Source organism: Schistocerca americana, chromosome 5, assembly GCF_021461395.2.
Source record: "Schistocerca americana isolate TAMUIC-IGC-003095 chromosome 5, iqSchAmer2.1, whole genome shotgun sequence".
In the NCBI taxonomy this organism is placed as follows: domain Eukaryota; kingdom Metazoa; phylum Arthropoda; class Insecta; order Orthoptera; family Acrididae; genus Schistocerca; species Schistocerca americana.
Genome location: NC_060123.1, coordinates 231,279,339 through 231,294,447, shown reverse-complemented (window position 1 = coordinate 231,294,447; position 15,109 = coordinate 231,279,339). Strand labels below are relative to the sequence as shown.

At 41.7% G+C, this 15,109-nt stretch overlaps 1 protein-coding gene across 1 annotated transcript in view; it reads left to right on the top strand.

The window, feature by feature from the left end:
• Positions 1–15,109, top strand: part of LOC124616284 (cytochrome P450 6k1-like) — a 64,187-nt gene that overhangs the window by 26,317 nt on the left and 22,761 nt on the right. Inside the window, exons 3-5 of the mRNA XM_047144587.1 lie at positions 2,006–2,268; positions 7,120–7,319; positions 12,373–12,594. Of these exons, the coding sequence (XP_047000543.1) occupies positions 2,006–2,268; positions 7,120–7,319; positions 12,373–12,594 (685 nt within the window). The remainder of the gene's footprint in view (positions 1–2,005; positions 2,269–7,119; positions 7,320–12,372; positions 12,595–15,109) is intronic.

Below are 15,109 nucleotides of genomic sequence, written 5' to 3'. Positions count from 1 at the left end.
GAAGAGAGAGTGAAATCTGAAAAGGAAAGAAGATCTCACACAGCTTGGACTGCACAGCTGCCACACTGTGTAGAGGTTACAGAACAACCTCCTCCCTACAGAATTCATTAGTTTATTATTGGCTTGATAACCATAACGGAAAATTTAATGTGTTGGAAAGAAGAAGTCGAAATTTTAGGTGGATAGAAAAGATGAAGAGACAGTGAGATCTGAAATGTGAAAGAAGATCTCACACAGCTGGGACTGCACAGCTGCCACACTGTGTAGAGGTTACAGAACAACCTCCTCCCTACAGAATTCATTAGCTTAATGCTGGCTTGATAACAATAACGGAAAATTTAGTACTTGAGAGTAAGAGCCGAAATTTTGGTGGATTGGAAAGATGAAGAATGAGTGAGACCTGAAAAGGAAAGAAGATCTCACACAGCTGGGACTGCACAGCTGCCACACTGTGTAGAGGTTACAGAACAACCTCCTCCCTACAGAATTCATTCACTACCTCTGAACTTCTTTAGGTCGATCACATTCCTGAGACCTAATAGGTTTTTACTCTTAGGGTACTCTAGACTATATGCATTGGCATGTGGTTTTCCTATGATTCTGAAAGGTCCTTGGTATACGAACATGAATTTCTTTGTTTCTGCATTTATTTGCTTTGATTTTTCCTTGGTTTTGACAAGAACTAACTGACCTATTTCAAAACTGGTGGGTACAGCTTTTGCATCATGACGCTTCTTTCTTTCTTTTGTGTTTAACTTACTTTTACTTAGATTAACACCTTCGTCCCAATATCTCCTATTTTTCAGAACTCGTATAGGCAGCTCCCAAGTTTCATCATTAGTTACTACATATTTATCAATAAAAGGTACCGTAATTACTCCGGTTATCGGCAAGACCATTTTTAACTGGCTTCTTTCAAAGTCAACAACACTCTGATATTTCGACAAGAAATGTATGCCAATTAAAACCTCAATACTGAGATTGTTTACAATTAAGCATGGATGATCAATTAAATTACCATTAATATCAAAGAGCAGCAAAGGTTCTTGCTTTACCGTTTTTGACACCTTGCCAGTAGCACCAATTATTCTTAGTCCTGATACCCTCATTACGGTAAGCTTGTCTTTATCAGGTAATGCATCAAAGAAGGACTGAGATATCGCACTCACCTCACTTCCACTGTCTAAGAGAACGTACATTGATACACAACATATTCACTATTATTATAGGGTGGCTTATTCTGGTTTGTACAGGTGGTTCCTCAAACTCATCCAATAGTTCCTTTTGGATTTGTCTCCAACTAAAGTGATCGACATCTGTCTTCATTACATTTAGGACAAAGTGTGTAGGAGTTTCCTGAATTACGTTTTCAGCTGCCTTTTCCAGTCGGTCTATTAATTTCAAATTGAAACACTGCACGACTTCATTACATTTAGTTTGCTGAACATGACCCAAATTACTGTAGTCTGAGCGATTCTGTGCCTCCAGACCGGGCATAACACTAGTTAAAGTTAAACCACTTTCACTATTATCGTCGGGTTCCTTCTCAAGTGACAACTGGTCACAGCTACTGGGTTCATCGACCCCCAACAGGCTATCCTCTACATTCTTACTTACCTCCTGTCCTAAATCTATTAGTACAGTATCAACATCCTGCACAGGCACTTTAGATAAGAGCACGTCATCCCCATCGTAAATGTAAGCATGAATTTCTTTTGCTTCTTCACCTGACAATTCAATATTTTGTAGCTCTCCCCTACCGTTACACTGCTGCGCCTTCTCTTTCTCTTCCCACTTAGAAAGCGTTTTAGAATCATACCTTACTTCCATTGTTCTCTGTGTTTACAAACTGCATTGTTTAATACAGTATACCGATATATTAGTTTCTGTAGATCGGTAAGGTAATAGTTCGTTTTCAAGTTCCAGGACTGATGTTCTGGTTTGTCGAGGGTGCCGCGCGTAACTCTAAGCAGTGGTGTTAACAGCAATCCACGGTTGCCGACAGACGCTGTCAGAGTGCGGCCGTGAGATGGCAGACGTGCTGGAGGCGGTGGCCGAGCGCGGCGACACTGTGGAAGTGCGGGAACTGGCAGCCAGGTACGCAACTGACGTCATCGCGTCCGTCGCCTTCGGCATCGAGTGCAACTGCCAGCGGAACCCCGACAACGAGTTCCGCCAGTGGGGCCGCAGGATCTTCAAGCCCACCATACAGACGGGCATCAGCAACATCCTCTCTTTCATCAGCCCCACACTCACCAGACTATTAAGGTAATTATGGGTACTGTAGGAGCCTGTGACTGTAAGTTATCAAATGCAGTCTAAGATAAAACAGAAAAACGGCACACCACGAAGGATTCATCCAAATGGGACAGAAATCGATAGATATGATGTACAGAGAAACAAATAATTACAGCTTCAGACAAATTGATTTATTCAACAAAAAGAGATTCACAAATTGAACAAGTCAATAATGCGCTGGTCTAACTCTCGGCCTTATGCAGGCAGTTATTCTGTCTCGACAATTGGTTGACAGCATAGCTGAATGTCTTGCTGTGGGACATCGGGCCAAATTCAGTCCAACTGACGACTTATATCGTCAAAATCCCGAGCTGGTTAGAGGACCCTGCCCATAAAGCTCCAAACATTTCCAATTGGGAGAGGTCCGACTACCTTGCTGGCCAAGATATGGTTTAGCAAGCACGTAGACAAGAATTAGAAACTCTTGCCATGTGCCGGCAGACGTTATCTTGTTTAAATATACGTTCTGGATCGCTACGCAACAAAACGAGGCATAGAACATCGCCGACATAACACTGTACTTTAAGGGTCCAGATGAAGACTAACCAATGGGGACATGCTATGAAATAAAATATCAACTCCGCCATATAGTGGGCAACTGATAGGTTGGTATCCCCCTGTCGTCTGGGGCGTCTACGCTGGACGTCGTACCTCAATTCGAAGCAAGAATCTTCACTGAACATATTTCTACTCAAATCAGTAAGATTCCAGACCGAATGTGCCCGACAACACTGCAAACGGGATTCTTGTAGAGGTCAATGGCCGTCGGCGCAGAGGGAGCCGTGAAGCCAGCCTCCTCTGAGCCGCCTATTAATGGTCCTTGTGGTCGATGAAGCATCAGTTGCACCTCAGATCGATGATAATGATGAAACCTGGATTCTGGGTACGTCTCTCACGATTTCTCGGTCCTTTCTTTCTGTCGTCCCTCTAGATCGACCACTTCCTTCTCGACACTGTGTCCGGCCATGGTCACCGATACCCGCCAACATCGTCGAATAGTGGCATCATTCCGGTTCAAATGCCGTTGTTTCGCAAGTTCCTCCAGCTGGCTTCTTTGAGCCCAACTTTCAACTTTCTCAAATACTGACATATGTATATGTTGTTCACGCGCCTGTCTGTAGGCTGTAGTTAAAAGTCCAACTGAGGACGCGGAATTAAATTTGCAAAGATTGCATGTGTCCTGTTTACTATCCATGGTAACTGCACAGTAAAAGTGCGCTGCAGCATCCCACATTCATCCACTGGCCGCCAAAGTTGATCATTTTGCAATTTTTCATTTACCATCGATACTTATATGAATATCACTTTGTAACGTATTTGCATCACTCCTTCGTGGTGTGTCTACTTCTTTCCTTTTTTTAAAAAAAAAAAAAAAAGAAAATAAAAGAAGAAAGTGCAGAATTAAACTTCGCAGCGACCAGATGCTCAATAAATACCCATTTATTTCCATGAACTATTTCTCATTGTTTTTCCGATTCATCTCCAGATCAAGCACCCAGAAGTATACATATTCTTGCTTGTATATTGATTATCGAAGAATAAAGAAAATGATTTATTGAACTAGAAAAAAGTTATGACGCTGTAAAATGGCGCAATACATTCAAAAGCATCATGAAAACGGGTATAAAGTATAGATAGAGTCGGGTAATATACAATGTATATAAGAACCATCAGGAAGAAATGAATACGGAGGACCATAAAGAGAGTTCTCGGGTTAGAAACGGTAGAATATAGGCATGTAGTCTTTCACTCCTATTAAATCTATATATTGAGGAAGCAATGACAGGAAGAGGAGATGAGAATGAAAGAATGTCAACGATAAGAGTCGCTGAGGACACAGTTATCCTCAGTGAAATAGAGACAATTACGGGAACATTGAGTAAAACATAAAAGAAGAGAAACTAAAGAAGTGAGTAATAGTAGAAATAAGATTAAAATATCCTAAAGTCACAACAGGGGACAACGAAGAAGACGAAGTGAAGGAATTCTACAAACTAATTCATGACGGTCGAAAGAAGGAAGACATAAAAAGGAGAGTAGCACAGGAAAAGAGCGAATTACAGGCAAAAATAAGTCCGCTGGTATTAAACACAGAACTTATACTGAGGATGGCATTTCTGTACGTTTGGATCTCATGATAGTATGGAACTGAATGAAGGACTGTGGGAAATGCTTAAAAGAAGAGAATGGAAGCGTTTGAAATGTGGTGCTGCAGAAGAATGTCGGAGATTAGATAGGCTGATAAAAAGTGAGGAGGTTGCCTGCCGATTCGGCGAGAAAAGAAATATGAGAGAAATACTGACAAGAACAAGGGACAAGACGATAGAGCATTTCATAAGACATCAAGAAATAACTTCCATCGTACTTGAGGGAGTTCTAGAGTGTTAGAATATTGCAACACATCCAACAAATAATTAATAGTTGAACGTAAATGCTAATCTGAGATGAGGCGGTTGGCACATGAGAGGAATTTACAGCGAGCCGTACCAAACCAGTCACAAGACTGACCCCCCACCAAAAAAAGCATTGTGCTGCGTACTAGGTGTTACTTCACTGTGACAAGAAGGTAGTAAGCATGCAATGTATCGTCTCGTGTGTTAATTACACGGCAAGTTGTTTCCAAAAATGAATTCGTTAATGTACTGCCGTAGTATGGGCGGCTTGCCAGGGTCCAGTAATACAGTCAAAGGGAAATCTTCAGTGTTCGTACAGCTGCTATTATCATGCACAGGATGGGGTGCTAAATTAATCTGACATTGTGAAACCAGTATACATCATGCACACATTGATCTACCCACGTACCCACATTCCTAGTAAAAGCAATGAATCTCTTTGTTTGTTGCTGATAGGTAAGTAGCGAGAGACTCTGTGTGGTAGGGACAAACTAAGAACACACAAGAGAGTGCTAAGAACAACATACACACCCATGTCCGAGGGCGAACTCGAACCTGCGGCGGGAGGTGCTGCGCAATCCGTGACTTGGCGCCCCAAACCACGCGGCCAGTCCGCGCGGTTGCAATGTTGGAACGTGCGGACAGCCTCACTCGATGTGTTCGACGAATCGCCATCAGATAGCTTGCTGCACAACTGGACGCATCTGTTGGTGCTGCTGTAACACTCATACACCAGTTGGGGTACTGAAAGCCGTGAGACCGCTGGATTCCTTGCCGCCCAATAGGAGACCATAAAGCGCAACTAAGGGCCCTCTGGACGGAATTGCTTCCGCGTTACGAAGCTGATGGTGACAATTTTTTGTGGAACATCATCACACGTGATGAATCATAGGTTGATCACTTCCAACTGGAAACAAAACAGCAATCTATGGAATGGCGCCACACCACGTCTCCGAAGAAGAAGTGCACCGCTGCACTTTAAGTTGGTTAAGTCTTCTGGGACTCTGAAGGAGTTAGTTTGTTTGATCTCCTCCTTCATGGTTCCCCGATCGACTCACTAGTGTATTGAGTTACCCTCAGGAAATTGAAGAAACGGCTTCAGCGTTTTCGCCACCACAAAAATTCAAACGAACTTCTCCATCTCCATGACCACTTAAGGCCTCACATAAGTCTGCGCACCCCAGAGGAGCCCACAAAACTTCGTTGGGCTGTTCTTCCCTATCCACCGCTCAGCCTGGCTTTCGCACGTTCTGACTCCCATCCGTCTGGCACAATGAGGGCAGGAAGCGGTACGTGGATGATGGAGAGTTTTCTGATGCAGCAAGACGTTAACCAGTACGTCATCCAGCAATGTGGTACCATGCGGATATACAGGTCCTCCCAGTAAGGTGGCGTATGGCCGTCGCATTGAACGGAGATTAAACTGAAAAATAGGGTTTTGTATTCAAAAGAGTGGGGAATAATAGTGTCTATTCTAATTCTGAATATAACGAACCTTCTTTCAGAAAAAATTGTGTTGCATTACTTATAGAACGCTCCTCGTATGAATGCATCACCACAAATAACAGCGTGACTCGTCGTTGAACACTACAGAATACCACAAAATGTCCCATCAGATTCTGGCTGTTGCCTCTGTTATTGTGTCAGCAGTAAAGGAGGCTTGCCAACTCGAGATGTCAACTCAGCCCATACTAATCTGATCGCGAAGGTCCTTAGTAGCACTCCGCCTGTAACCAATGCCTGGGTTTTAGTTAACGGCATCCCTCTGTTCTCACAGCCAGCCTAACAATGCTACAACCTCCTCGCTTTGTAGTTCTTCTGGAAGAACCAATACCTATTTTTCTTTTCATTGTTAACGTGAATCCGTCTCATCACCACACACTCTGCAGCTCTTGCTCTAAGGCCAACTGTCCGTGCAATCTGTCGCTCTGATGTTCTCATTTCCCTCATCCCAATTATTCTAGCTGTCTGAAAGTCCGTAAGATGATGATAAGCTCCACTTACATGACCACTGGGCACGCTGCGTTGTGATCCCCAGTCTCGTTAGACACATCAAACAGGCATCATGTCCTCACACCGTTCTTCATCTACAATAATGGCCTTATACTGTACTTAAAATACTGAAAATAAGCACGCATAACTATGAAGTATATTCAACGTACGGAAATACTGCAGTAGCAGTTTGGAGGCGTTGTTTCAAGGTGTTTCTTTTGTAATACTTTCCATTTTCGTCAGAGTACTTCTATTTCTATATTTTAGTTTTATAACCACATAGTTTTATTTCTTCCCTCTCTCCTTATTTTGTGGCTGCAGCAAGCGTTCAGAACTGCAGGCGGGGTCACTAAGAACCCCTGTTTTTGAAGCAGCTTGACGAGAACTTTGATCATGTCGTGCTTATAAGTTCAGAAGTGGAACATCTCCCTTATAGGATCAGGAGTGGAATTACAGCAGTCAGCGAATACTTTCGTCGCATGGTTGCAGACACCGTAGCCTACAGGGAGAAGAACAATATCACGAGGAAAGATTTCATGGATTTGCTTATTGAGCTCAAAAACAAGGGGGTTGCTGACCCAGACAAGAGCGAAGCTCAGGAGAGCGGGTACACGAGTGAAGCCATCGATACCAAGAGTAAGTACGTTTTTAGAAAATACTTTCTGTAAAAATTATTCTAGGCTGTTTTCCTCAATAAAAGTACATTAATTTACTATGATTTTGCTATAAGTAAACGTGCTGCCTTCTGAATTGCGTATAATATTTAGCCTATCAACTGATAGTTCAGCGAACCCGCAATGCACGTCCCGGAAAAAAACTATTAAAATTGATATAACTGAGCTCATGTTTTGGCTGAAGCACACTAAGGTTACAGAAACTAGACTTGCAGTGTATCAGAGATCTTCAGGTTCTTAGGTGCAAAAGGATGTCGACTCTCAGAGACGGTTCTGCTTACTGCAGATAACATGCATTAGAGGAGACCTGATGATGGCTCTAATTCAGAATAGCCAGTACTGGCAGAAAGAAGGTGAAGTTGCAGAGAAAACCGGACAGACATGTTTCCTTTAGCCTGTATGGATTGGGTATAGCTTGGCTTAGGTGTGAGTAAAGCAGACTGTCCGATCTTGTGATAATGTGTGGCAGCTTGCCTGCTTGACTAACCGGCAAGCATAGTCAGGTTAAAAGCGGAATGTGTACACCTCTGCAATACTGGCAGCGGCCGGACAAAAACCTTCCTGGCTCGAAGTCGACTGAGTTCTCTCGGCTTTAGGCGATCGAGGGCTATTGAGTCCTCGTTCAGTCGTTTAGGACGTAATGAACAAACTGGAAGTGAAATTCTTTCTGGAAGACGTCAATTCAGAGATTGAGAAAAGCAACTGCATACCACCACGAGTACTGCCTTACCCAGAAAAGTACTGCGGTGTAAAACCACCCTTTTGGTCGAATGCTTTGGTCTGCTTGCTCCGAGTACCTAAATAATCCCATCTCACTCACACCGAAATAATTTATTGTTTCTATTTTCGCCACACACGGGACTTCACATAGCTGTGTTGTATGTAAATGTTAATTGTTGTTTTCTAGACAAAGTGATCCATTACTCTTAGAGTATTCTTTTGGTGAACACTCATTGAAAATAGTAACAGCCGTAAAATACCTAGGGATAACCGTCAAGGACGACCTACAGTCGAATGAGCAAATAAAACTAACTACAGGAGAAGCAGATTCCAGGTTGAGATTTATGAGGTGGATCTTAAGCACATTTGGCTCATCCACGAAACAACTGGATTAAAAAACACTCATTCAACAGGTTACTGTGTTTTGTTTATCAGTCTGGGACGCTTACTAACAAGGGAACGTTTCCAAGGGTCAAAAAACACTCTTGATGAAACTTGGCGGGTGTGAGGAAGGGGCAAAATAATCCAATATGTATTTTTTTGTTTGAGACCAGTTTCACTTTTAAGGGGTAAAACACACCCCGAAAGGTAATTTGACATACGTTTGGAGAGAAGATCTTCGAAACGATGATATATAAAAATGTTTCTTATGTAGCAGTTGATATGTAAATAACGTTCTTGAAAAATTTATAATCCAATTTTGTAATAATTTAAAATTTTGCAATACACCCCACCACCATTAATTAATTTTGAAAAATGAAAATTTTTGTTACAATACAAATTAAAGAAGCCTTCAAGCTACAGACATTCGTGTGTAATAAAGCTGGTTCCTGAAACACGATTTACGGAAAATACTCTGTACACGGTGTGCTGTCAGAGTATTTTCAAATAAACCACATTAAAGTTCCTCTTGATCCATAATTACTCTACTAGTGTATTAACAAACTTTCTTCAGATTATACGAGGTGCATTCAAGTTCAAAGGCCTCCGATTTTTTTTCTCCGGACTGGAAAGAGATAGAAACATGCGCATTGTTTTAAAATGAGGCCGCGTTCATTGTCAATACGTCCCAGAGATGGCAGCACCGTACGGCATATGGAATTTTACCACCAGCACCGAGAATGAGAACTGTTTTAAATACTTAAAATGGCGACGTTTTCCTTACTTGAACAGCGTGTAATCATTCGTTTTCTGAATTTACGTGGTGTGAAACCAATTGAAATTCATCAACAGTTGAAGGAGACATGTGGTGATGGAGTTATGGATGTGTCGAAAGTGCGTTCTTGGGCGCGACAGTTTAATGAAGGCAGAACATCGTGTGACAACAAACTGAAACAACCTCGGGCTCGCACAAGCCAGTCTGACAACATGATCGAGAAAGTGGAGAAATTGTTTTGGGGGATCGTCGAATGACTGTTGAACAGATCGCCTCCAGAGTTGGCATTTCTGTGGGTTCTGTGCGCACAATCCTGCATGACGACCTGAAAATGCGAAAAGTGTCATCCAGGTGGGTGCCACGAATGCTGACGGACAACCACATGGCTGCCCGTGTGGCATGTAGCCAAGCAATGTTGATGCACAACGACAGCATGAATGGGACTTTCTTTTCGTCGGTTGTGACAATGGATGAGACGTGGATGCCATTTTTCAATCCAGAAACAAAGCGCCAGTCAGCTCAATGGAAGCACACAGATTCACCGCCACCAAAAAAATTTCGGGTAACCGCCAGTGCTGAAAAAATAATGGTGTCCATGTTCTGGGACAGCGAGGGCGTAATCCTTACCCATTGCGTTCCAAAGGGCACTACGGTAACAGGTGCATCCTACGAAAATGTTTTGAAGAACAAATTCCTACCTGCACTGCAACAAAAACGTCCGGGAAGGGCTGCGCGTGTGCTGTGTCACCAAGACAACGCACCCGCACATCGAGCTAACGTTACGCAACAGTTTCTTCGTGATAACAACTTTGAAGTGATTCCTCATGCTCCCTACTCACCTGACCTGGCTCCTAGTGACTTTTGGCTTTTTCCAACAATGAAAGACACTCTCCATGGCCGCACATTCACCAACCCTGCTGCTATTGCCTCAGCGATATTCCAGTGGTCAAAACAGACTCCTAAAGAAGCCTTCGCCGCTGCCATGGAATCATGGCGTCAGCGTTGTGAAAAATGTGTACGTCTGCAGGGCGATTACGTCGAGAAGTAACGCCAGGTTCATCGATTTCGGGCGAGTAGTTAATTAGGAAAAAAATCGTAGGCCTTAGAACTTGAATGCACCTCGTATACACGACAGAGAATACAATATAAAACAAAATTCAGCAGGATTTCAAGTTGTTCGCAGGTGATCCGCAAAATATCCTATTTCGTATCGGACATATTTCTGTACATTGCTAAGCTGTTGCGAAAATAACTGATAATGTACCAGTGACTGGAGCCTAATTGTGTTGTTTCCCAAGTGGAGACTGACATCAAAATCAACCAACAGAACTAGACCTGAAAATATTCTCAGAAGTTTTTTCCAACTTCGAAAGCCGTATATGTACCAGGTCTGCACCTGTGCCGTCCTGTCCTTTGGGACCACCAGAGGAACAAGTTCCTTGTCCTTAGGTACGTTTCTCTGTATAGGTCGTTCACACTGATAGCCCTAAAAATCTAACAATAATACAGATTCTTCTCCCTCGCTGGGAAAGAAAAGCTGTTTTAAATATCTTTTGACCTGGTCAGAGGATTGCTTTCCATATTTCGATGCTGTCACAAGGACATTTGGGACTTAAAAGAGATTCTCGAACTCTCAGTTCAAACTTACCATTAGTTCTTTTTTAAAAACAGGTACGTGAAAAATCCATCTTGACTATTATACCAGAGGAGAAACTTATACCAGAGAAGAAACTTATTCACCTTGTGATCCCAAAAGACACGACGGCACAGACTTGGTAAGTATACGGATTTCGATGCTGCGAGAACCTTGTGAGAAAATTTTCGGATCTAGTTCTGTTGAATGATTTTGATGTGAATCTCCACTTGCGAAACACTATAATTAAGCTGTAGTCACTGCCACATAATCAGTTCTTTCCGCCACGGCTTACCAATTTAATGAAATATGCCTGATACAAATCAGAATACTTAAAGGATCACCTACAACAGTTTGAAATCTTGCTGAATTCTGTTTTATATTGTGTTCTCTGTCGTGTATATTATATGAAGAAATTTTGTTAATTTTATGTGCATGGCGTAAGAAAACGTTATGTTTTAAGCATTTATTTACAGATATCATAACTGAAATGATTTTGTGACATAATAATGAGTTACTTATTATTTTCACTTAACATAATACACTTATGTGCAACGAAAAAATAAATAATAAATACAGGAAAAAGAATGTACAATAACAACACGAAATATGAAACAATGTAAGTAAAATAAATAACTGGACTAATAATGAATACTTTGATATTTCTATGAAGTATGTTGAATATACCTTGACACAACATTGTGTACATTGTATTTTACAAAAATCAGAACCAGCTTTGTTACACATGGATGTACCAAGCTTGAAATTTCCTTAGGTTTGTGTTGGTACAAAAGTTTTCATTTTTCAAAAGTAATTAATGGTGGAGTGAGGGTATTTTGCAAAAAATTCTAATTATTATAAAATTCGATTACCCGGTTTTCGAGAACGTTAATTACATATCAGCTTTCATATGGCAAACATCTTTTATGTATCATAGTTTCGAAGATATCTCTTCCAAACCTAATTTGTTAAATTACGTTACAAGTGAATTTGGGCACGAACAAAAAAACGTATTTATTTTGCACCTTCTGCACACCCGCCAGGTTTCATCAGGATCGTTTCTTGACACTTGGGAATGATCCCTCGTAAGCAGGATTAACAGAAGGGTCAGAGAAGATCCACAGAAGAGCGACGCATTTCGTCACGGAGCTGTTTTATAAGCGCTAGAATGTTACGGAGGTGCTCAGCAAATTCCATTGGTAGCCGTTACAATAGAGGCGTTCTGTATCAGGGAGAGGAAACTTCCAGGGCGTATTTCGAAAAACTGGCAGGCAATATGTTACTTTCGCTCATATATGTCCCTCTAAACATCAGGACTAAAAAATCAGAGAAACTAGTTTGTACACACTCGTTATTCTCACGGGTCGTTCGCAAGTGGATCAGAGAAGGGAGAACATGATAGTGGTACGACAGGCATCCGCCGCCACAAACTGTAAGGTGGATTGTTAAGTATAGATACAGACGTAGCTTTACGTTGTTTTCTTAGCCGTATTTACTTTTCTGCAGAGCTAACACTCAACGAGCTGGCTGCCCACGCATTCGTCTTCTTCGTAGGCGGCTTTGAAACCTCTTCGACGACAATGAGCTTCGCCTTGCACGAACTGGCTCTCAATCCTTCGTTGCAGACCAAGCTGCAAGAGGAGATAGACTCGGTGTTCAACGAATATGGAACGGACATAACCTACGACTCCATTTCAAAAATGTCCTACCTAGACAAAGTGGTGTGCGGTAAGTCAGTTTAACATTCACTACGAATCCAGACCTGTACATTTGTTTCTGCCCCTAGCCAAGACACTCACTAAATGCTTTAGTTAGTATGACAAGACAGTTTTCAAGGAACGATTACGAAGCGAACGTCGTTGACAGCAGCGATTTGTTGTTGACCTCGTCGAGATGCTTTGTGTGTTGGTCATGGTAGCTGGCGTTCGCTGGTTATTGGCATTATTAGGTATTTCCTTTGAAAAATAAGAAATAAGATTGGATATAGCGTCAGTTTGACGAAGAGATCATTAGAGACGATTTGCAGCATCGGGATGGAAAATTATGAGTGCGATATCGGCTGCCTTCTTCTAAAACGAGTCATTCCGTCCTTTGCCTTAAGCGATTCTGGGTAGCCACAAAAAATATGAATCTGAATGTCCGGACAGGAATTTGAACAGTCGTCCTCTCGAATTCGAATCCACTACTGAACGGAATGGACAGTGTCTTGAAAGGAGAATAGAAGACGAAAATCAACAAAAGCAAAACGAGGATAATGGAATGTAGTCGAATTAAATCGGGTGATGCTGAGGGAATTAGATTAGGAAATGAGACACTTAAAGTAGTAAATGAGTTTTGCTATTTGGCGAGCAAAATAACGATGATGGTCGAAGTAGAGAGGATATAAAATGTTAACTGGCAACGGCAGGGAAAGCGTTTCTGAAGAAGAGAAATTTGTTAACATCGAGTATAGATTTAAGTGTCAGGAAGTCGTTTCTGAAAATATTTGTATGGAGTGTAGCCACGTATCGAAGTGAAACATAGACGATAAATAGTTTAGACAAGAAGAGAATAGAAGCTTTCGAAATGTGGTGCTACAGAAGAATGCTGAAGATTAGATGGGTAGATCAGATAACTAATGAGGAGGCACTGAATGGGATTGGGGAGAAGAGGAGTTTGTGGCACAACTTGACTAGAAGAAGGGATGGGTTGGTAGGACATGTTCTGAGGGATCAAGGGATCACCAATTTAGTATTGGAGGGCAGCGTGGAGGGTAAAAATCGTGGAGGGAGACCGAGAGATGAATACACTAAACATATTCAGAAGAATGTAGGCTGCAGTACGTACTGGGAGATGAAGAAGCTTGCACAGGATAGAGTAACATGGAGAGCTGCATCAAACCAGTCTCTGGACTGAAGAGCACAACAACAACAACGTTAACTTATCGTAATACATAATATCACACTTCAAATTAACTAAATTTGCTACACTTTCGTCCAAATAAATTATTTTGGGTGTCATTCTGCCATGGCCGACGTTTTTCTCTCATCTTCATTGTTTACGAAATCGTGTTCCGTTTCTAATGATCTGTTGTTTAAACAGTTACTTTCCTTTTCTTTATTTTGCAGTTGTAACGCAATCATCCGATAATTCCGAGTAATCCTAATCAGTTACATAAATTGGGTTTAAAAACCTAAGTGATTCAATTGGAACAAAATACCAATGAACAATGCTGAGGGACAATAACAGCGAATTGTAACGTACAGTGAAATAAATTTTGAAAATATTCTTATCTGTGGGGTAGTAACGTAAATATTTCCTGGGTTTTTATGTATAAAATAATAATCAGACAACTTTCTGCGCCATGTTTTCTGTTTATTACTTCGAAGAGCACGAGATTATAACAACACTTCACATTTACTAGGATCAAAAGGGATTTTGAAATGAGATGAGTGCATAAACAGTCTATAACTTTCCAGAACTCTCAAACAACTCACTTGGCAGGCTCCGCCGCTGGCCTATGAATGAGTTAAAACAATTACAATATTTCAAAGTATTATTGGAATGTGTTCATAATTAAAACAATAATTTACACGTCTACAAAAATCCAAGTGCAAAGATAAGTTTTACGAAACGTAGTAATATGTTTAACATAGTTTAACAGCATTTTGGAACAAATACGAGGGGCATTCAATAAGTAATATGCAACACACCGTTTTTTTTAATTTTTATTTTATTTTTTTAAGGCGGTTTGGTTTTATTCAGGATTCCAATACACTATATTATTTCCCACTCTTTTGACTACAAAAACCTATTTTTCCATCTCCCTTCAATGGGACGGCCTTACGCCACCTTACGTGTATGCCCGCATGGTATCACTCTGCTGCTCAACGTCGGAGCCAACGTCTGGCTGTATCAATAACCGCCCCATCATCCACCAACTGCTTCCCGTGGAGTGCGTCCTTCTTCGGGCCACCGGATGGAAGTCAGAAGGTGCGAGATCAGGGCTGAAGGGTGGATGAGGAAAAACAACCCAATGAAGTTTTGTGAGCTCCTCTCGGGTGCGCTGACTTCTGAGAGTCCTTTCCTTGACATGGAGGAGAACAAGTCCGTTTGCATTTTCTTGGCGGCGAACAAGCTAATGTCGTTTCTTCGATTTTTGAGGGTAATACAACACACGTCCGGGATGATCGTTGCACAAAGACGAAGGACATCAAACAGAATAACCCTTTCAGAGCCACAGAAGACCGTCATTGACTTTATC